The following is a 22,918-nucleotide window of genomic DNA, read 5'->3' as shown; positions in this document are numbered from 1 at the left end:
ATAAACTGATGTTCTCTACCTTCTGTAAGAAAACAAGGAAACTTTTTTCATTGGAAAATATATATAAACCATTACTGTAATATTGCCACAGACTGAAAACTCATGTCCTACAGTTTAGTCTTTCATAAGGAAAAGTATGACTGAAAAACTTACAGTTTAGATTGATGTCCCCATATGGCAGTGGCAGTAATGGTGAGTGCAGTGGATGATGAGTGTAACGGAGAATAGGGTTTCTCTTATAGATCTGCTCAACCACGTCAGCATTCAGGCAGTTTTCCTATTGGGGTAAGAAAAGAAGGAGTTTGGGTCTAGCATTAGCAGCAGTGCAATGCATTGTGCCCTTAGGTTCCCTGTGAAAAGATTAGTTATCTGTGTAACCAGTGTCAGCTGGTAGTAACTCTAGATGTGGCTGCTGCGGCACTCTGTAGGCTATGGATGCTCACTGCCTCCTAACCTCAGTACTTGCAAAAGCCTACTTTATCTATGCCATTAAAAACTAACCACAGTAGAGCTGCAGGAGAGAAAAATAAAGTTTCATCAGTTTCCGGAAGTTTTCATTCTATAACTGTCTTATTCCAGTATTCCATGACTGGAGTTATATCAAGATGTTTGTCTTGATGTCAATTTGATTTTAGAATTATTTATACAGCAAAACCAATCAGCTGTAATCTACAGGAACTATCATAAACCAGACAGTCCAGAAAACCAGCTGCTGTAAACCTGATGCACCCATTTTGTCAGCTAAATACTGTACTTTCTTAGCCCAGGTCTGACAAGTGGGTAACCACCGTCTTCTGTCAATCCTGAACTTCCACATATTTCTACAGCTCTGAAGAATAGCCTTCGCAGACCTGAAATTTAGACCTGATAATTCTTCTCCATGGGGGAGGCTCTCACGAAAGGAAAAGGTTAGTAGTTCTCCTCCTTGCCTTTTTTTAATTTTCTGTTTCTCTTCTGAAGACCATCATCCCCTCTCCTGAAAGCAGAAATCTTCAGGAAGATTCTTCTGGCTAACATGCAATGTCCCCAACATAAAGCAGTAAGCGTTAACTGAATATGTTTCTCATCATACAGATCCATGCTTAGCCCAAGCTACCACATATCAAGGAATGAAATACAAGGAAAAAAATACAATCGCAGGAGCTAAACACAATCCCACACATCCTGGTGTGCATCTTAGAGGGGACACAGCAGAAGTGGTCTGCTAACCCATGAACCCCTGTACACTACTGCCTGGTACAGCAACATCTGGTAAGCTACACAAACCAGTACGGCTTCTTACTGTTTTCGTGTAAAAAAAGAAAACAACCCCAAAACAACTCTTTTCCTGTCCAAGCTGCACTTTATACTTTGTTGTTACACTGTTTAAATAGAAATTCCTTCAGCAAGTGAGTGAATATTGCTGGTTCCACAACTAAGAGCCTTTTTTTCTCACCCCCACCTGTTTGCTCCTACCTTAATATCCTGAATTAGCTGCTGAGTCGGGGTATCGATTGGCGCTTTAGTGTCAATCACATTCTGGATGGCACTTGACCAGCGGGTCGCTTCATTAAGTAATTTGGTATAGAGGCGGTAGCAATGTTTGCGTCCATATACAGTCACATTCCAGTAGCCTAGGACAACAATACAAGCTATTAATCACAGAAGCTACATCTGCAAAAATACCACAACTTCTATTTGAAAACACGTGTAGTCCCGTCGGACATCGAGTGCTGAATTCTGGATCGTGTTGGCAGCTTTTCAAGAGGCAAAGAACTTGTAAGTAAGTGCCGTAATACAGACATGTGGTTTTGTTAAGGAGTTTATTCTTAAAAAGGCACAAGAATAAGAACACAGTCACCACTGTGCGGCCTTCCACTTCACCCAGTAATCACAGTAAAGGTGATCACAGGACAACATAGTGGCCTACCGTGACACAGCTGATGGGCCCTGCTTCTCCAGTCCTGTCTGTAAATGGATTATTTTGTATATGGGTCCTTCATTATCTATGGCACACACACTAACAGGTGTAATGCATGAGCTACCACTTCTATTAAAAAGTCATTGATTTTACACAAATGAAGTGGCAACTATGACAAGAAGAGCATTTCAAATCCAGTTGCCTCTCTGTATCATTGTATAGGCTTTTTTTTTTTAATGAAGCAGATTCAATTAAAGAAAATCCATTTCATCTTTCACTAGCAAAATCCTCTTTGAAGTGTTGGTGACCCCAGTGAGATTACATAGGGCTGTCAACAGTCGCTTCTCATTTGCAAACAGCCACATCTGAGCTGAAAACCAGTTCTGAAAATGCAGTGGGGAGCTGACTCAGGTGTAGCACATAGGTTAGCACATCCTTATACTTGCTCCACCAATGCTCCTCAGCATACAGAATAATGTATGAGGAGAGTGCTCCCCATTTGTCTTTCTCCAGGTATTTGATGTGTAAAAGTTCAAGCTAACTTAGCAACAGTGCTCATCTATGATAACTTGAATGTTGGTGAGAGCAACTTTTAGTGCTGTGTATACTATTACTTTGGTCTTTTGCCCATTAAGTCCTTATAAAATCCCTTAGTGGCCTAGGAACTTGATTTATCAAACTGCAACTGTAATAATCTTGGACAGTGTTTGTTTATTATATGGTAGGTAGGACAGAAGGTAACAAAGCACATTTGAACCAGAGCATACAATTACCTGTCTCTTTGAAGATTTTTTCATCAGGTGGGACCACTGAACAGAGGCTGTTTAGGACCAGTGTACCCAATTTCAAAGCATTTTTTTCAGAACTCTTATAGTAGTCCAAAGAATTGTGTGTCAAAACAAACCAACGCTTTTTTAGTTTTAATGAAGACATCTTCGGGTTGTTTTTCACTTCTTTGTGCAGCCATCCTGTGAAAAACACAATCTGAATCAAACTTTTTTTTTTAAAAAAACAAAGTCAGACCAAATTAAGTTGCTAAAAGTTAGTGACATACTTTTAACAACAAAAACACTGTGTGAATTGTTTAGCTAACACATTAAACAACTTCAATTAAAATGACCAAACAGTTTAATGATGAAAATACTGTATTATATCCATATGAAAATGTTTCAACTTTGGCATACAGATAGAATAATTCTTTTGTCAACTCACAAAACTGATTTTGTCCTCATTACAGTGATTTCTTACTTGGCTCATCAGGACCATAACTATTAATTTGTGAGTGAAGCCCATGTACAAAGATGAGGCTCCAGCACTACTATGGTGTGCTGGCGTGCTACAAAGACCATACAGGGGAAACAATCTCCTTTTTGGTTAATGGCCTTTGTTCACTTTATTCAACTTGGTTCTTACCCCTCACAATGAATTCTTGTCCTTCCACTCTCGTGTCCCCCTTTGACCTCTGAAGCAGCGTTATCCAGTGATGCATCTCTTCAGGTGTGTCAGCATTACAGTGAAGAACACGATTAGCAGTAATAATCACAAAGGAGTTGGGTCTACAAAAACAAATGAAGATTGATGAAGCCTTTACAATCAATGCACTGTTTAACTCACTTGCTATCAGCATAAACACTACTCGTTGTTTGCATTCTGTATTCGGATAAATACTGTCCATCTCTGTAACATTTATTTCAACAGCACTACAGCTAAAAATATCGTGCATTTAAAAAGACACAATTACTTTAGATTTGCACGAGAGTGCCAGGGCTCTGCGTGGTGGAAGAGTTTAACTTAAATTGCAACTTGTCATATCTCAAATCCATTGTGACAAAACCCCCAACCTTTAATCAGCTTTTGATCATAATCAGAACTTTATTTCAGGGTCAGATTTATTTAGAGTGTCTGCTTCAGTGGTTCCATTAGCCAAAACCAATTGCAGTTTATAAAGCTCTGTAGTGAAACAGCATGTGAACACGGACTCTTTTATTTTTAATGCAGTGCAACCCAATTTGCAGACAGTACAATCTATTTTTAATGAGAGTTTGGCTTTTATTCAATCCTACACGGGATTCAGTGAAGCATGAAGAACTAGTCCGAGTAAACTGTGCTGACGGCTCTCTGGATTAGAGGGGCAGGTTTTTCAGCCTACAAGCACTTGCTTTAACCCTTTACCATCAATTCTTTTCATCTCGGAATGCACAAAATCACAGAGGTTGGAAGAGACCTTTGGAGGTCACTCGGTCCAACTCCTGTGCTCGGGCAGGGACACCCAGAGCAGGTTGCCCAGGACCACATGCATCCACTTCCAAAGAGCTGTATCAGATGTAAAGAATGGGAATGATGCAACCTGGGCTGCCCCATGCACAAGAAAGTCATAGATCTCCATTTTACTGTCCTGGTGAGAAGGTAATTGGGTAGAATTTAGAACCAATTAGAATTGTTTGTGGGATTGGTTCAGCCAAGTATGAAGGCACTGTCCAAAACCAGTGTGTGCTGTTTAAAAGACAGATGGAGGTCAATATAAAGTAAACAAAATAACTAGGAGGTAAAATTAGAATACTGGTTGAAGAGAGATTACAGTAAATCAAGTAATGTGAAATGTAAATAAGTTATAACTATGCAAATACAGAAAAATAGAAAAAAAGAATATCTTTGAATATTTCAGTAGCATTTAATATTTAATATACTTTAATAAAACTCAGCAGTGTGACAGAAGTGGGTAAGGAGAGATCAGAACTTAGTGTTTTGGTCACAGTCACTTTGGTGCTGTAGTAGTAAATTATTCAGAAGTGGCGGATGAGGAAACACACAGAGATGTGAACTGAACAGAGTAATTTTGCTGATCATTGAGGAGAAGTCAGCTTTAGACTGAGCTGTGTGAAGCACGCTCTAGAAAGCGGCGTAATGTGATTCCAAAAGAAAAGCAATAGCAAGAGACATGAAAAATGATAGAGTTAAGATATAAACTAAAGCAGATTAAGCTATCAAAGGAGGTTACAACCAACAGTCTCCAACCTTCCAGGTCCCCTTTTCCCCACTTTAGGAAAATGAGAGAAGCCCCATCTATCTTTCTGAGCATGGATTCAAAGAGCTCCTTGTTCAGCTTCTCTCTTCTTAGCTGCACCAGTGGTTTCACATTAGTCAAGATAGAAATACTTTATTGCCTACATCAGTCAAATTAATTTCCTAATTGAAAACCTTTCCATCCCTGATTTACATTTCTAGAGAAAAAAAAAAATTACAAGAAAAAAACAAAATCGTGGGACATGCCTCACTAACAACATTTTGAAAGCTTTGGACATCTGTGTTCTATTATTTAGGAAGCTTGGGCTGTGATTGTATCACAGTTACTTGTAGTATCTGGATTATGGTAAGCCAAGGAGAAACCAGTAACTTAAAGACAGCTGTTTCACACATTTGCAATGAGAGGACTGGAATAAATGTTTACAGTGCAAATAATATACCTCATAGCCAGTAATCCTATAACCCAAGCCAGGACCTGAACTCAGATTAATTTTATCTCTCAATACACTATTGCTAGTTTGGGAATTAAGAATACCGTTTGTTTTTTTTTTCAGTTTGTTTGTTTTCTAATGCTGCATTATCTTGCTTGTTGTAAAATACAATTTAATTCTAGGAAATTGTTATTCCATGTGGAATACAACATTCTTGCAAAGGAAGATAAAATACAAAATGTTAAAAAGAATTTTCTGCCTACCTCATTGCTATTGTTTAGTCTGGAGAAGAGAAGGCTCAGGGGAAACCTCACTGCACTCTACAACTTGGTTGTGATGAGGAGGGGTTTGGCCTCTTCTCCCAGGCAACAGCAGAACCCGAGGAAATGGCCACAAGTTGTACCAGAGGAGGTTTAGGTTAGACATAAGGAAGAACTTTTTCTCTCAGAGAGTGGTCAGGCCCTGGGATGGCTGCCCAGGGAGGTGGTGGAGCTGCTGACCCTGGCAGTGTTGAAGAGGTGTCTGGATGAGGAGCTGTGAGATATGGTTTAGTAGCTGTGGTAGCAGTGGTAATGGGAGGATGATTGGACTAGATGATCTTGTAGGTTCTTTCCAACCTTGTGGTTCTATGATTCCATAATTCTACAAAAGGACTCAAAAATACGCCTTTCAGCTGTGTTACTTTGTGTAAGTGAAAGAAATACTCTGCTTTTGGACTACCTTGGTAACAAAACTGCTGAATATATGGAGCAATGCCAGTGAAGCTAGTGAAGCCCCCACGTAGAACACCACTCTTACCTTTCCTGTTTCAACACAGTGTTTGATACTGTCAAAAGGTAGACAAAATAATGAATCATTTGAATGTATGGTTGGTCAGCAGAATATATAGATTAGAGTATAAAGCACCTGATTTTGACTAGTGAAAGGAGAAGAAGGAGAAGAAGAAAGTCACTAGGCATGATTCTGACTTACCTATCTGGATTGTCAGCAGCACAGACAGAATCAATTAGTCCTACATCGAGCGTACCCTATAAACAAATATCCAAGCAGAAAAGGAGGAAGACATTTACTATTACATTACTCACAGTACTTTATTCAGAGACATGTGAAAGAAACAGCAGCCTTGATCAAGCAAAATGAGCTGCAGATTTGGGCATCAATTTCTCCTAACCATTTAAGAGAGAAGACTCGGAGACTCATTCAGTAAAAGATTATCTCCAGTTAAGCCAGAGGCAGATCAGAAACTGCTCTTCCTCTACTACGTTCCCAAATCTACCTGAAGTTTTGTCCAAAAAGTGCCACCCAATATAAATGGCATTCTTTTGAAGAAGTTTTAGTTTCCTTTGCCCAAGAGTAGCTTCCAAATTTATCACCTAAATCGTGAAGTTGTAAAGAATGACAAATGCAAGACCAAAGTAATCTCAAATCTTTTACTCTTTGTTTTTTAATTTGCTCATTAACTGGATCTTTGCAAGGCTCCAAACTCAACTGTACACTATGGTGTGGCAAATAACTGGACCAAAGGAAAAAAAAGAAACCAATGCTCATTTTTCATTGCGGTGAATGACATGGATGGGAAGGAAAATCAGCCTGTCCTGGTGTACAGGCACAGGGCCTACGGCACATAGCCTCTAGCCAGTGTCCAGGCTATCATTGCATTTAAGGAAATTAGGTGGTGACTGTCAGAAGCTGCGGCCACCAGTGTCCCTTGTTTTCTGAAAATATTTGCTCTGAAAATTTCATCAGATGTTGACTTACCACTGCGTTTTGTGGGTTTGCCTGCTCATCATGCATCTCTCGGATCTCTTGCTCAGTGGATGCATGGACTTGACTCAGAACGCTAAACCACTGGCTGTGGAGAGAAAGGCAGTAGTGTAAGAAACACATCCCTTGTGCACATGCCTTTTGTCACCATTGTTCTGCAGAGATCTAGCAGGTTCTGCTGGTTTTTGAAATTGCTTAAGATTCCTTTTGTCAACATGCATACAAGCAGCAAGGCTTTATGTCAGTTCAGGTACTACTGGATACAAACAAGCCCCTCCAGATCTCCTATCCAAATTCATGTCATACCCTTCCTCCTGAAGAGAAATACCTTGCATAAGATGTGGCAGAAAAGTGGCACTGAGCACACTGAAACATCTGAGGGTTAAGCAAGTATTAGTAACACATTATACACATTTCATCTGGAAAAAAACCCAACCACTGCTAGCTACATACAAAGCCTTCAATGGAAAATCCAACCTTCAGATTATAAATTCTGCTACTCTGATAGCGTGACAACTTACACAGTACTTACAATACCTCTGCAAAGGCCAAGAGGACAGCATGTCCTTACAGTCCAGAGAGGAAACAGAACAGAAACCCCAAGGAACTACCTCTACAGTTCTTGTTCCCAATGGAGCATCGGAAAATCCAGCAGCTGGAAGGACCCATGCGGTTGAACCAGAACCAATTTGCACCACTCCAGTAGCCTTACATTTCCACAACAGGAAAACTGGGAGAGAGATTCCCAGTACTCTGGCCTCGGTGCTGAGCAGCAGTTGCAGAGGGATTTAATTCCAACCACACCTTCTTCTTCTGGGAAATCTCTACCATTCTGGCATTTAAATACGATAAAGCTCAACTGCTCTAAGCAATTCCACTGAAAGAAATTTGAGGGCAGAGCTTGACTTGTTCAGCAGGTTCCTGAATGCCACTGTTTGAGATACGAATTTGCCATTCCAATGAAAACTACCTGAGGCTGAGTTTTCAAAGGACTCAAAAGCCCAACCTTTAAAACTCAGTACTCACTTCTGTGCAGAGGGTTCACCATCACCAGGTTGAGAAAACAAATGCAAAACTAATGGCCTTAAATGTAAAACTACCTGCCATTGTAGTCAAAGAATTATGCCTATGAAACTGAAATGCTGCCTCCTTAACTCCAGCATTCAGAAGCAACTGGTTTCCATAATGTAGACATCTCGAAACTGAACTGCCAAAATTGTTTGAGAAAATGTGTAGTCTGTCAAAAGGTTCCATCACTGCCATTATCATCCCAAGTCCTTTCCAACAGAATATGTTTTCATTAGGAATAACACAAAGTATAAAGAAAAGGAAAGAAAAAGGAAGATTCGGAGTGCCTGACTGTAGGAGAAAAAATGAGAATGTTTTTAGTTTTGATTCATTTGTTAAGACTTGGAGATATGCACAGAAAGGCTTTACATTTACTTACTTATGTGAGACAAGGTTACTGAAGACCCCTCAAAATGAGGAGAAAGTTGTCTGAAGAGAAAGAGCTATCAGTCAAAGAAACTAAAGACTCATCTACCTGAAGATTCCCACAAATTAAATTCAGCTTTTCCATTAGGCTCAGGAACTGCAAATGTATTTAAATGTCAGTCTTGATATAAATGACAAAAAGGCCTTCATAGCACTGTATGCACAATTAGTAATAATTTATTATTCAATTTTAAAGAACAATTTGGAGGTTTCCCAATGTCATTGTGTAATCTTTGTCTAAGCAATGAAAAACAAATCCATCACAGCTCTTGGCAAAAAGACAAAGGCAGATTTTACTCTCCTTTTACTTTCTTCCCCCTGGGACATCCCTTGGCTTTCAGCTGAGTAGCAGAACTCAGGAATAAGGACAAAGACAGACGAGGGTTTTGAAACAGTGGCTAACCCCTGAAACATTACTTCTCAAGTACGCCGTGATCATGATTGAAAAAGCAATTCCCTTTTGGAAGGGTTCAGGTTTTTTTCTTTTCCCTTCCTTTCATATGAACAAAAAGCAACCTCAGATGATCATCCAGCCCATGCGCAAAATAATTTTTTTCCATAGCAGATCCAGAACTAACACAGTCCAATAATTTTGTACTTTTAACACTGCCAAACATTAACAAGGCTTTGAGTTGAGCCCATCTGGAAATCCTTGCACATCTCTCACATTAAAGTTTTCTAAGATCAATATGAAAAAAAGAAAACATGGAACACATTGCTAAAACATAATTTAATCTAGATGGTGTATTATGTGTACTGTACACAAAAATAGCATACAGTGTCTCCTCCACACTTAGGAAAAAAGAGATTCATGACAGCAGACACAAGTCTTCATTCTGGCAATTCCTTACTGATCCCTACAAAGCAGTTACTGGGTTATGCACACGTGTCTAATAGGTAAGACTTTAGCTAATCTTTCCCTTTAAAATTTACTCACATCACACAAGAATCATAATGAGTGCTGAATTACTTTTTGAAGTGTGGTTTGAAGGATGCTGAAAAATGAATCAATGACTGCCTTGTAAGCATTGCTGAATTTTTATTCAGGGCAATATGATACCTGAAGGTATTCCAATTAAAAAAAAAAAAAAAAAAGATGAAAAACGAAGCAACTTCCAAGGCTTCAGAACAAAACTAGCTCAAGTAATGTTGGCATAGGCATTCTGTGCTCAGGCCTTCGGGCAGCAACACAATGGGTAATAAGATTTGATTACTAAGTTAACTTCATTCAAATGTTTGATTTTATAGGCAAGCATGTTATTATCTCAAAACAAATAGTGTGGGGATTACTTTATGTATTTATTAGATATACACTAGAACTGATCTGACAAGTTAAGCCTGCTCCTCACCTAGCAGCCCTCCCCTACCATTTGGTATGGTAGCAGCAAAAGTAAGATCTTTTTTTGAACTGGTAGAAAAGCCAACACTGTTGTATGCTCCCCTTGTTCCTGAATATGCATTCATCCTAAAATCTAATGATCCCACTGCAACTTTTATCTGAAAAATACTTAGGCTCTGCTTAGGTAGACAGATCTCACCTCTAAATGGTACTTTATTTCAGGTAACTGAGAGGAATCTTAAATATTGATTTAATCTATGCAGCTAAATGCAGCAGGATAATGCAAAAGAAAATCATTAAAAGCCAGCTATTACTTCTCTACATACATATTGCATTTCATTAAGTGTCTAAAAACAGGGAAAGCACACAGCCAGCTTCTAGGGAAATTTTCACTGAGTCTGACTCACTGAGAGTCTGAGTCTGCCATATTCTGCCATGAGATTTTCTCATATCAGCAGGCCCTTGGAAAAAGTGTTCAATGCAACGTGTTTAACACACTCTGGCTATTTGGTGATAGCAGGCTAATAAAACGATAAGCACAAGTCAGAATGGCATGGAAGCTAAAAAGCAGAACAAAAAAGCCTGATGATTTCCATACCTTGCATCCTCAGGAGACTCAGCAATCAAGTGATAGGTCCTATCACCCATTATTAGATCAATACCATTTTCTTTGCCTGTATTATCAACAATCTCTCTGAAAAGAAGCAAATGACAAGACTGCGCATTAGACATGCCAACACATTTTGGAAATGCTATTGTGCTGAGAGAGAGAGACTCACAGACATTGGGAACAACAGCAATCAGAATTGTTGCACCTGATTAACTTGAGATATCAAGCAGTATTTATACACCAAACTACAACTGCCATGTTTTCAGCCTATACTCAAATAATGAAGCTATTACGAGTGCCACTATACAAAGTTGGCTACTCTATTGTTGTAACACAAGCTAAAGAAAAAGCATTATCAAACCAGGCAAAAATAACTGAATTCAGGTGATTTTTGGAGTGCTTAAGGGAAAGCTCCTGAGGATTAAAAAGAAACAAAATGTTATTTTTCTGTATTGTTTTCCTTAATTTGTCTTCCTTCCTCCAGTACTTCCGTGTTGTGTATTTTAAGTGAAGCAGCACCATATTAATAAAATTGGAATGGGAGGCTAATACGGAATGCTGAAATGTATCTCATGTGGTATGTTAGGAATATAATCAGTATTCAAATTACATAGAAAAGCTACCGCCTATTTGTGCTAACATACATAACCTTAAATACAAGTGCCCTTTCTTCCAGCTGTTTTATGTACAAATCTTTGACTCAACTTTCAGTTCAAGTTAGGATCAACAACTGTTATCCGACTCTTTTAAAGGAATGTTCAGCAGAGAGCTTCCCCAGGGAACAGCTGATGAAACCATGCAGTGACAACAAAATTTGGTTTGAGCACATTAGAAAAAGGACTAAATACATGTTATGGCATACGGGACAGAAACAATTCAGTTTCAACCAAAAACAATAGTGGTAGGAAATTTACTCTCTATTCAGAGTTTCTTGAGAGCCAGTAACGCACTGTTTTTACAAGAGCAAGTCAGGATGCCTGCTGAAACTATTTGCGTTGTCCTGCCTGAATCAGGCTCAACCAAGACTTCCAAATAAAAGATTAAACTCACTTTCAATTTATTTCTGGTAGACAAAAATAAAATGCACGGCTGCAGTTTACAAGATGCTGACTGGAATCAAGCGTTACTGCCATTTCTATTTTCTATACCAAGGAGGAAAGCTTATGTATCCTTATACAGAAACAAGACTATCAATACTAGCAAGCTCTAATTTTTAAATTAGATCCACTGAATCATAAAACATGTTGATTGTTTGAAAGTAAAAATATTATCCCTTAAAAAACCTTTTTGATGCATGCTATATAAAGCATAGAATTTTAAGGCATAAGAAACTTCTGTTAGCAAGACAGAAATTGTTAAGTTTGATTCAGCAATTCTAAATTTTTGAAATGCATATATGCATCTTGAAGACCTTCATGTAGAACTACCCTAATTATTTCAAAAGTAAAAAATCATAAATATCTACCAAGCATATAGCTTTGACTCATGCTAACTTAAATATATATTCATTGCCTATTAATTCCACCCTCTCCATTTGTGTTTGCCTCCAGCTACAGACTTGGCAACGTGCTCTGAGTTGCCCTGAGAATCATTACAGACTAAGTAGGGCTTCTTGTCTGGGAGAAGGCACAGACGAGTTCACTACAACAGCAGCTTTCTGAAGTACTTGGCACTGCCTTAACTGCAGCACTCCATGACTTAAAAGAGAGCCAAGTAAGGACAACACTTGCTTTCAAGATCTTCATCAAACACACTCATGCTTCCATTTCTACAGTTAGAAGGCAGAGCACTCAGTGTATTCCCAGATAACTCCCAAGAAGTATTTAGTAGGATATCATGTAGTATATAAACATATATAAACCTACTTTGCTGTTCTGACATCAATAGAACCCTTTAACTTTTCTTCACTGTCATTTTCGAAGTACATCAACCTGGACTGCCTGAGAACAAACCATCGTTTCTTCCAGTTCCTTCTGGAAAGAGTAGATGATCCGCCCCCCTTTTTGTGAAGCCAACCCTGCTTGAGTGCTTCCTGCTTGGAGCGAAACCACAGGAAGGTCTCATCTTTCAGGACACACCAGCGTCGTTTCCATGTGTTTATTAAGCCACCTGGCAAAAAGGGATAGACGTGGGTTCATGCATAGTTAAGACAAACAATTACATTATAAAACAGAAGTTGTGACCAACCAACACTAGGAGATGCTGGCCAACGTACTGCAGTTAAGTCTCTGCTGCAAGACATGAAATGAAAGATCTAATTCTTGCATATCCTTAAAGCTACCATATAGTTGATAATCTAAAGAATCTTAAATTACAAATTATAATAATATATATACTACGAAAATAATGTAACAAATGTATACAAATATACAGTGTATATTGATACACACATATACAGTACCTATATATAATAACTTACAATAAAGTTTTCTTCAGTATCTATGGTTATTAGGAGGTAAATGTTCAACTTAAAACCAGAAAATTTGGAAAAACCTACAAGAACTACACTTTAAGAGGGACATATGCCAGTGTGAGCTTGGTCATACCAAAGTGTAGCAATGCTGTGCATAAACTTTCTGTGATTTTGTTTAATTACACAATACAGCTTGCATTGTTGTTACTTGAGCTACAAAAAAACTCAACCAAACCAGTATATTCTTGTCATTCCTTACTGCTAATTGTGTCAGAGGGTAAGAACCATGCTAGCAATGACAGCATACATTACTTTTCACATCAGTGTACCCATGCACCTGTTCATCCCTACTCCTACTCCAACAAATTAAGTTATGCTAGTGATGAGAACGATACGAGATTTCACCTACATTATAATTTTGCGTTGATCATTACAAGTCCAAGAATCTTAACCAGAAAACTCCTCAGTATATTGTTGCAGAGTCTCTTATGTCCCTTTGCTATGCATACACTTCCTTTCTTTCTTTTAGAACCCAAAGGAAAGTTTACTGAAATCAGTAAACTGGTTTGCAGCAGAGAACACTGTCCCTGGTACAAGGTTTTGATAGCAGGAATAAGCTTTCCTCAAAATTTGTTACAATTTGACTTTGCGAGATATTTTGTTAGGTTTGTATTGGATATTCCATTGTTTACAAGCCGGCAAGGATATAAAACGAAACAGAGGCAGCCAAAAAATTTCGATGTTTCTTTGCAGAGAGGAAAAACATTGCCAGATGTAAGGTACTGCAAGGAACTTCACTTGAGAGCAGCTCTCTCCTGACTTTTCCATCAGCCTTTCAAAATTTTGAAAATAGCTGAAGTCTACCGGAATTAGCATACAAGGTTTATTAAATATTTCTGATTAGTTTGTGTGTTTAACAAATTCTTGTTCACCCAGTACCTTTCATGTACAGAAAGCTGTGAAAGTAGGGCAGGCTAACACAGCTATAGACAGAATCCCTCCGGTAGGAAAGCTCATCATCTGTGTCAAACCTGGAGTCAAAATCTTCTTCGCTGTCTTCAAACTATGAAAGAAAGGAACAAAAGTAAAATGATTTCTCAGGAAAGAGCTTAGAGAAAACAGGTTTAGAAGTCTTCAGCGAAAACATTCTATGATGTATTGAATGAACACAAATTCTTTGGCTTTTATTACCTGAGCTGTAGCAGATATTTTAGTGCTAACATCTTCCTTCTAAAGAAGTCAGTGTTGCTGAAATATGTTTTCACTTTCCCAGACACCCAGTTTCACTGAAGTATTTTGTGAGTGGCGGAAGAAATCATATTCTCCCAAAAATATTCATGAGAGCAAACTGTCAATTCAGTGAACAGCACTGAAAAAAGAGCCCTTCAATTAACTGCTTCAGTAATTCTACTGTTTGCCATCATCTGAAATTTACCCTTGAACTAACCTCAAATACATCTGACATCTTGGAGATTTCTGCAAGCAGTTTATTCAACCGTTCTTACTCACATGCAGAACTGAATCTGCCTTTTTCAAAATCAGTTCCCCACAATGCTACCCAATTCTCCCACTCCAATGGACACACAAAATTTTGCTTATGAACTGCATCCATGGCCAGGCACTGAGATCTTCATACAATAATACGCAGTTCTGCATTAAACTACATAGAACCATACCCTTGCATAATGCTAGAATTGCAGTCAACGCTTAACTATGCCCATATGCAGCGTAAATAAGTTGAATTATGTAATACAAGCATTTCTAACAACAGCTACAGTGACTGCATGGTTGTACAGTGGAAAAAAATCAGAAAGCATAAATCAATTATTAGATAATACAAGGAATGATACTTACAGAAGACTGAGCTCCTTCAGAACTAAACCTGTACGCTCCAGAGCTATTGTATGTCCCCACTGAGCACCGATAGTCTGGTGACCACTGGCTACTGTGCGAATTAGAAAAGGTCACACTGCTACCAGAAGTAATAGCACCATCTTCGTAATCATCTTGGTCGTAATCATAATCTCCATCTGGAGAAATAAGTTCCACAGAGTCCGGTGGTCTGCACGATACATTTTCTGGCATGCAGTATGTAGATTCACCACTTGAAGAGTTGTGGAGACTGACTGTATCATGGGTAGGAGGTATAAGCATGGTGTTGCTAGCAGCAGGAATTGTTGGCACCACAGTATCATTCATATACGGATCCTCTTCTGAGGAATCATCGCTTGTTCTGATGCCACTGGTCCTCTGATCAGAATGGCCGTGCTCACTTGGATTGGGCGAATCCTTAAATGCATCATCATCAGCTTCAAAGCCCTCATCTACCTCCTCCTCGGGATATGGCTGGCTGAAGTTAAAATTGGGCTTTTCACTGCAGGCATTTCCAGTTTGTTCAGTGAGCTCAGCAGGATATCCACTGCCCACAGAGAGCGACCTCTCAATGTTTCGGACACATTCATCGATCTCAGCAAAGTTCAGAGATTCCAGGAACTCCTGGGCTGCTCGACAAGCTTCGTCCTCGAGCCGCCTGAGTTCCTCATCTCGGAGTTGCTGCAGCCTCTGTAACGAAGCCTCGGTCAAAGACAGCTCCTGCTGCTTCTTCACACGCTGCAGGTCTTCAATTTCTTTTTCCAAACGCAAGATTTCTTCTACCTGCCTGCTTTCTTTCTGCCTCTCCACCTCTTGCTTCAGCTCCACTTCCTTCTGGGCTTTCTGAATGGCAGCCAGTTCCTGTTTCTTTCTCTCCTCTTCAGCCTGCATTCAAAACAGAAGAAAATATAATAGTGTCTCCTCAATGCAAGACTATTTTGTAGTTTGTAAGCACTATACTCTGATCATGCTATTTATTTAAAAGAACCCTTGTCCCTACATCAGAAAGAAAACGAAAGAAAAAGAAAAAGAAAAGAGTGATTGCATTTACTCAGAAATACTGAAAAGCTCAGGAATGTGAAGAAAGTTCTGTCTTTGCCAGAAATTAAATGAAGCATGAGGTGAAAGAAATTCCCATGCAAACAACTGTATCAAGTTTCCTTTGGTTTTATCTGCTAACAAAAAGTTCTGTTTAAACACCACAGATGTCTTTTATTTTTTTTAATGGTTGGGTTGAGATACTCAAATAAACAGGATGGCTGCAAGTATTAAGAATATCATTTACCTCCTGAGCAAGACGCTCTGCTTCTTGCCTTTGTCTTTCCCTAAAAGTGAGGGAAGAAAATAGTTAGCAAATCAATCTTAACACACGATAATCAAATCCTGTGCTAGGCCAATAGCTCAGTTTTCAATCATCTGCCACAGGAAAGACAGCCAAAAATAAGGTCACAAAGAATATGTCTGTGAATATGTAACTACTTTTTTTTTTTTTAAATCAAAAGAAGCACAGAATTCCAAAATCAATTGGCTTTACCTGCAAGAAAGTCTATTCAGAGTAAAACCTAACATGGAATGGAGTGTGATGCAAGGGAGCATACTGCACCTTTCCTCTTCCTCTTTTCTTCTTTCTTCCTCTTGTCTCCGCTTCTCCTCTAGCCTTTCCCTGAAAACACGTCGGGCAATCTGGCCTCGCCGCTGCTTCTGAAGAACAATGGCTGCCTTCTTCAGGCAAAGGAACCTTCTCCTAGCAGAGAATGCTCTGTAGTTCTTCTGTATCACAACCACATAGTACAGAACCTTTCTATACCTCTTTCTGGAAAAAAAAAAACCAAAACAAAAAAGGGCAAAAACATCACAAAATAGAGTAAATTTATAAGGAAACAAAGGATTAATGAGCAGTTATGAGAAGTCCTATCATAGTCATAGTGACCTGCAATAATGAGGCACGGTAGTGAAGCAGTTTATTTTTTCTGCCTCTCTGGTGGTTTCTCCATTCTAATTCACATTCTCTTCCCCAGGAAAGGGAAGAGATGCCCTCATTTCCATGACAGAGCAATCTGTATTTTCGTTAAGGAAATGCACACTACCTGTCTTACATGTTCTTGTGCCCTTGACAAGAAAATGCTACCAAGTACAGCTTGTACATGCGTGTATGCATGCAGAGAAGATACTCATAGGTATCTGTCCAACATCTCTGAAAAGAAAGATCATGCACAGGTAGCTCTGTCATTAAAAATGAATACAGTTCTTGAGCAACATATTAGTCAGAATATAAGGAGAAGACTACATTATGCAAACAAGTTTCCTCAAACTGTCCTCAGCTGATTTGTAGAAAAAGCAGAGAAATAAACAGATGGGATGAGAAACTCCACCTAATACATAATGCAGGAAGCTGAGTAAACAAATGAAACATTAATCACTTACCTAATGTTTAGTTCTTAAAGAACCAAACTGACTAGTTGTATTTGCTCTCTATCATGAAAAAGCAAAGATAAATATGCATAATTTGGGGGCAGCCCCATTAGGTATCATCATGCTAGATTTTCTACCACTTATTTCATACCAAGATACCATTACAAAGATGGCTGACCTCCAGTCTTCTGTACTGTCCTATTCATTATATCAAAATAACTCTAATTTCATCTTTTTTTTTAATTCATGAGTCTGCTAAGGATATCAAATGTTATCTTCAAAAGCCACTTACAGGATTCGGATGCCTGGTTCCTACAAAAAGTGAAGAATTGTGTCCAAGGAATTTTACCACCCGTTTGTACAAAAGCTTAATTAGTGTCGTTCCCATCCAGTCACTCACCGGGCTGCGTAACCTAAGATGTGTGCTCGGATAATCATTGCTGCCTTGGTGACTTCCACCTCTCGCTGTTTCTCTAACTTGTGTTCCAAGGACTCCCGGAGGAAAACCTACACAAGAAAAATTCTGGCTTAACTTGTGGATAGTGACGTAGATCAAGGACAGCCATGCTCACAGAGCCATTCTCAGCAGTAAGCCTGAATTCAGAGTCAAGCACAGCATTTCCTTAACAGAAAACATATTTATTTTGAAGGAAAATACCTGCAGATGATCTTCTGACTTTGGATTTCAGTTGGAAAAAATGGAGTACACTAAATATAATTAACAGATTCATTACCAGGCTTTGCCATCAAAGAGTAACATGGGCCAAAAAGCTGTAGGGCTTAGCATGAACTTCCTGATTTCATAGAATCACAGCATAGCAGAGGCTGGAGGGGACCTCCTGGATCCATGCAGTCCAAGCCCTGCTGCAGCAGGGACACTCAGAGCAGGGAATTTGGGGAGCAGAAAGACTGCCCTGACAATTCAGCTGTTTTACATTACGAATAGAGCTTCTTTAACCTCTTGCTATCGTCATTCCTTCCAATGTCACTGGTATAAACCTGCAGAAGTACACTGAAATGAGACTGGTTCCATATTCAGGCTGCCTGCTCTTGTACTTACAGGTGCAGAACTGCCATGCTGGTACACACAAGGGCCAGGTATCCCTCACAGCTAACCAGCATCCTGCAGACAGACTGCTTCTGAGCTCACAGGGCGATGGACACATTCATCAACTATTTCTGTTTTGGCTCTTGTTTGTTTGGCTGGTTTGAGTAGTTTAGGAGTACAAAAGCCTATCACAAAACTGAGGAAAGGCACAGTTCTGAGTTTTAAATGTAGAAAGGGACTTGATTTTGCAACTAATTATCAAATGCTAATGAACACATACAGTTCCACAGAGAGTCCCAAAGTTCCGCTACCTGAGTTGCACTGGGCAGCTCTTTAAATACATAGCTTTTATTCACGTATAAAATAGGCTGTGAAGGAAGAAGCCTTTTCTTTCTCTCACTGGGCAATCTTCCTTTGCTCTCCACACACTGGCTTTAAAAACGTCCCAAAATTCTGATTCAGAAAGGCATTCAGCTACTTCCTGAACCAAAATGTTAAGATGTTAAGCACATACTATGCACCGGCTAACACATTTTCCTGAGCAGGTGCAATGCAGCCTGTGATGTGAAAACAAGAAAATTTCACACTCAAGCTGAATCACAGCAATGTTGTTACTACTCCTCTTAAATCACAAAATGCCCCATAGTATGCTCAGTCTGAAACCAATGCTCCCTTGTTCTCTCCAACAATAAGCTATTTATGAAGACTCTTAAAAATGCACACACAGCTCTGGGGGCAATTATCCCAGTCCTCAGTATGGGAGGTTACAAGAGAGCTCTGGTTCCTGCTGACATCCTGCCAAGCAGTTGCTTAAAACAATTTGGGGTCCTCATAGATGTTATTATGCTAACATGCTAAAGCCTTGTCCAGGGTCTGTGCATAAGGATTGCTACATCTGCAATAAGAGGAACCAACATCTAGCTTTGTCTGCTATCACTGTATGATTTGCAAGCCACAGTCTATAAAAATGGGTTGAAAAATGACTTCAGTTACAATCAGAATATCTCAGATTTCATGTCCCAAAATAACTTTAAAATGATCAAATCATATCTCCCAGTATAATCCCTGAGACACCTTACACGTGCCAAGGAATGCTGTTTGTAATCCACTCTCAGGCCTTTGTACCATGTGTTAATAGTCAGGAAATCTCAGATCCTGTACTGGAGAACCTTCTAACTTACCAAACGAGCATGCTGAAACACCTGGATTGTTTCATTACTCACAGTTACGTTCTTCTAATAAAAACAATGTGAAATTCTTTAAAAAAAACAGTGGCAGCAAAGTTCAGGTTGTCTGGCAGGACACATATGGAGGTCGAATGTACCTCTGAGAACTCCTAGACTAGGACAAGCAAGCACATGTGGAGCTCAGCTCTGCTGTACCAACACTGGCTACAGTCCCTCTCTGTGTGACTTCTCCTGTGGAGCAGGAGCCAGGTAGGTGAGTTCACTGCAATGAATGCAGCTCCTGGTAGAACAGAGCACTGCCTCAAGGGCTGCGGACTTCTCAGAATTCCAACATTCAGCAACCGTGTTGTACGTTCCAATCCTCACCACTGCTCCTGCCTGTGAGTCCACCCGAGTGGGCTCTTCCTCTATAAGTGGCATGTAGGTTCAAGTGCCTCAGACAGTAAATTCCTTAGCACAACTACAAATTACTTACAGGAGTCTCTAGAGCATCAACAAACATGCTCAGCTTCCTTTAAAGCCAAATGCAATCACCATTACAGCTACACTTCTGCAGCTGTGCAGTCAAAATCCCTTCAACCTTGTATAAGCAGTAGCCACAACATGTGCGGTTGGATTACTTTACCTTATTTTTTCCAAGCTGCCATTCAGTACTTGTGTTGTCATACAGACGAAGAAGGACGGCACATTTCTCATTTAAGTCTTCGGGCAGAGTTAAGTTTCTCATGAGAACTTTATACCTGGCAATCAAAAAGTATTTATTGCTTCATTTAGGAAACATTCTGTTTTTACTCTATTTTTTTAATATTAGATTTTTACATTATTCCTCTACATGAGAACATTGATTGATAGCCACAACTCACACCTGAAGTGCACACGTCGCTGCTTTTACCTTTTATAAAAGTCTTGGAAGGGCCTTCGGACTGGGAAGCCAGCCCTCCGAATCCTCACAGTCTCCAGCATCCCAGAGTAGCGCAGTTGGTTGAGCACCACTGTCTGATCAAACTGATCTGGCATCTGAAACAAGCAAGTATTTGAAAAAACTTCTAAGCATCAGAAATGTTTTCATCTCTAAATAACCAAAAAACCAACCAAACAAACAAGAGAGCCCCCAAAACAACAAGAAAAAAACCCATCCAAACAAAAAAAATCTGCTTCTCTAAGTTTCCCTTGGTTTGCACGTCATTCTTCTGGGATCATTTTTAATTGAGAAAAAAAGACAGCCCAAGCCACTCTGTCAGGGAAACCTTCAAGTGCAGACCAGCTCTGCTCCTGCTCTCTGGAGCCTTCCAGTCTCATCTCCAAAGCCCTCAGGTTGCCCCGTGCTTCAGTCATGTCTTGAGATAAGGCAGCACCAGCCACCACCACACAAAGCAGCTCAAGACAGTGCTAATCACCACCTGCAAAATGCTGACAGTCCCGACACTGAAGTAACACCTCATGTAAATGTGCTGTGATTCACAAGCCCAAAGGTCCACTCAAGTACACGGGTTTACCCTCCTGGACAGCCATTTGCAGGATTAGAGGGCAGCCTTTAGTACTTTGCAAGTGAAAGTTTGGAAGGCAGGATCTCACAGTCACTGGCTTATGAAAAAGTGAAGAGGTTCCCACCGCAGCCAGCGCAAGAGCTTCAGCTGACAGAAATGAGAGCAAGATCAAGCCCTGAGCAACTCTAAATCAGAGGACTCTCCTATTACTTATAAACTGGCTTTCATCATGCTTCTTTTTCAACCTGGCAAATAAGTGACTCCCTGAAATCTGAACTTATCGGAAGTAATTTCATGAGAAGACAGACTCAAAAGTTAATTAAAAATATTCCAATTTTTTTCATCTGCTTAGACATAAAATAGAATGCTAGTGATGCTAGTGATGTTAACTCTCATTTTCTAGCTAAGTAGATTCCAAAATATTGATGCATCTGCTTCTAACCCCCTCCTTTAAGAGTCAGAACATCTAAAACAAGGCACTGTGATTCTTCCTGTCATTGATCTTTTCTTGGAGCAGTGAGAGACGAACTACTTCTCCAGTATTGAGCTGCAGTGACAAACATGTCTCCAGCCCTCACCACTCCTTCTGCAGCAGAATTCTCCAGCCTCTTCCTTTGGAACAGGAGCTGAAAGTCATATGGAAAATTACTGTGTTCTGACCCTTCCTCTGCAGTCCAAAGCACTGAACAAAAATGCACATAATTTGTGGTTTTGAAAAAGCAGCCGGTTCCAGTGGTGAGTCCTGCCCTGCCCGGGGCAGTTGGTGCTGCAGGACCTGATGCAACCTGACCCAGGTGGATGAGGACATGGAGAAATTCTGCCATCAAAAGCTGCTGCTGCCCACTTCTGAGTTACGTGCATGGCATCCAAGGAAGTCCTGGAGAGGTGTCAACTCTTTACCACACTGGCTGCCACTAGGTTTAGGGTTCTGCTGCAAATCACAGAATTGCTTGGGCTGAAAAAGACTTTCTTAAAGACCCTCCAGCCCCAGACCTTTGCCATGGGCAGGGCTGCCACCCACTAGACGAGGCTGCTCAGGGCCCCATCCAACACGGCCTTCAACCCATGGAAGGGGCACTCACAGCTTCTCTGAGCAGTCTGTGTCAGAGCTTCACCATGCTCTGAGAAAGAATTTCTTCCTAATATCTAACTTAAATCTCCCCTCTTTAAGTTTCCTCCTTGCCATTTCTATCAGGCTGTGTAAAAAGTTGGACCTCCTCTTGGTTGTAATCCTCCTTTAAGTACAGGAAGGTCACAACAAGGTCTCTCTGGATCTAGCCTTCTCCAGAGACAACCCCAGCTCCATCAGCCTGCCTCTGTAATGTGATTTATCATTTAATTTCCGTGCCTGCACATATGTACATTAATGTTCTAGGGGAGAAAATGCCTTTGTGAGCGATGAAAACACACACTTTTTTTCTTGATACTGTGTTTAATCTGGATTTTGCCAACAACAGTCAGATATGCAAGTCAAATCTTTGCATTGTACTGCACACACGCATGGATTCTTACATTGAAAGCACTGATACTGTCACGACTGGAATTGCCAGTGCTTTCTGTAACTGCCCTCCCCATGGCAAAGGTGTGCGAGGGAACCAGCCTTGCAAACCCACCATCCAACTGCAGGAACACACAGCCTGCCTCTGCACAGGTCACTGATGGTTCCCAAAGGGAAAGGACTGAGCACAGATGCACATGCTAACCATCAGAACAGGATATTGATTGTACAAGTCACGTCTGATTTGTGTCACAGACGGACACATGTCAATACATCTTTTTCAATATCTGCTTTTGATTCTTCTACCCGTACTCTTGTTGGCTCAAAGGGTAACACTACCCACCAGACTTGCAAACAAATTCATATTCTCAGTGTGGCAAGGCAGATGTGTGAATGGAGTGGATACATCAGAGTCAGGAAGAATTTCAGTGACACTGCA

The 22,918-nt window shown here is 40.0% G+C and overlaps 1 protein-coding gene across 1 annotated transcript in view; it reads right to left on the bottom strand.

Annotated features, from left to right (window-relative positions):
- The window catches only part of MYO10 (myosin X), a 150,920-nt gene that overhangs the window by 9,012 nt on the left and 118,990 nt on the right, over nucleotides 1-22,918 (bottom strand). The window contains exons 20-34 of the mRNA XM_042869024.1: nucleotides 20,387-20,511; nucleotides 20,120-20,234; nucleotides 17,660-17,766; nucleotides 16,451-16,660; nucleotides 16,133-16,172; nucleotides 14,830-15,732; nucleotides 13,915-14,038; nucleotides 12,428-12,671; nucleotides 10,551-10,646; nucleotides 7,114-7,207; nucleotides 6,328-6,383; nucleotides 3,314-3,456; nucleotides 2,674-2,868; nucleotides 1,456-1,613; nucleotides 154-277 (exon numbers count right to left, since the gene is read on the bottom strand). Coding sequence (XP_042724958.1) covers nucleotides 154-277; nucleotides 1,456-1,613; nucleotides 2,674-2,868; nucleotides 3,314-3,456; nucleotides 6,328-6,383; nucleotides 7,114-7,207; nucleotides 10,551-10,646; nucleotides 12,428-12,671; nucleotides 13,915-14,038; nucleotides 14,830-15,732; nucleotides 16,133-16,172; nucleotides 16,451-16,660; nucleotides 17,660-17,766; nucleotides 20,120-20,234; nucleotides 20,387-20,511 — 2,734 coding nt within the window. The remainder of the gene's footprint in view (nucleotides 1-153; nucleotides 278-1,455; nucleotides 1,614-2,673; nucleotides 2,869-3,313; nucleotides 3,457-6,327; nucleotides 6,384-7,113; nucleotides 7,208-10,550; nucleotides 10,647-12,427; nucleotides 12,672-13,914; nucleotides 14,039-14,829; nucleotides 15,733-16,132; nucleotides 16,173-16,450; nucleotides 16,661-17,659; nucleotides 17,767-20,119; nucleotides 20,235-20,386; nucleotides 20,512-22,918) is intronic.

Source organism: Lagopus leucura, unplaced genomic scaffold (genome assembly GCF_019238085.1).
Source record: "Lagopus leucura isolate 7727_CA_CO unplaced genomic scaffold, USGS_WTPT01 Super-Scaffold_100002, whole genome shotgun sequence".
Lineage (NCBI taxonomy): Eukaryota > Metazoa > Chordata > Aves > Galliformes > Phasianidae > Lagopus > Lagopus leucura.
The sequence above is the reverse complement of the archived record's forward strand: the minus strand, read 5'-3'. Positions and strand labels throughout refer to the sequence as shown.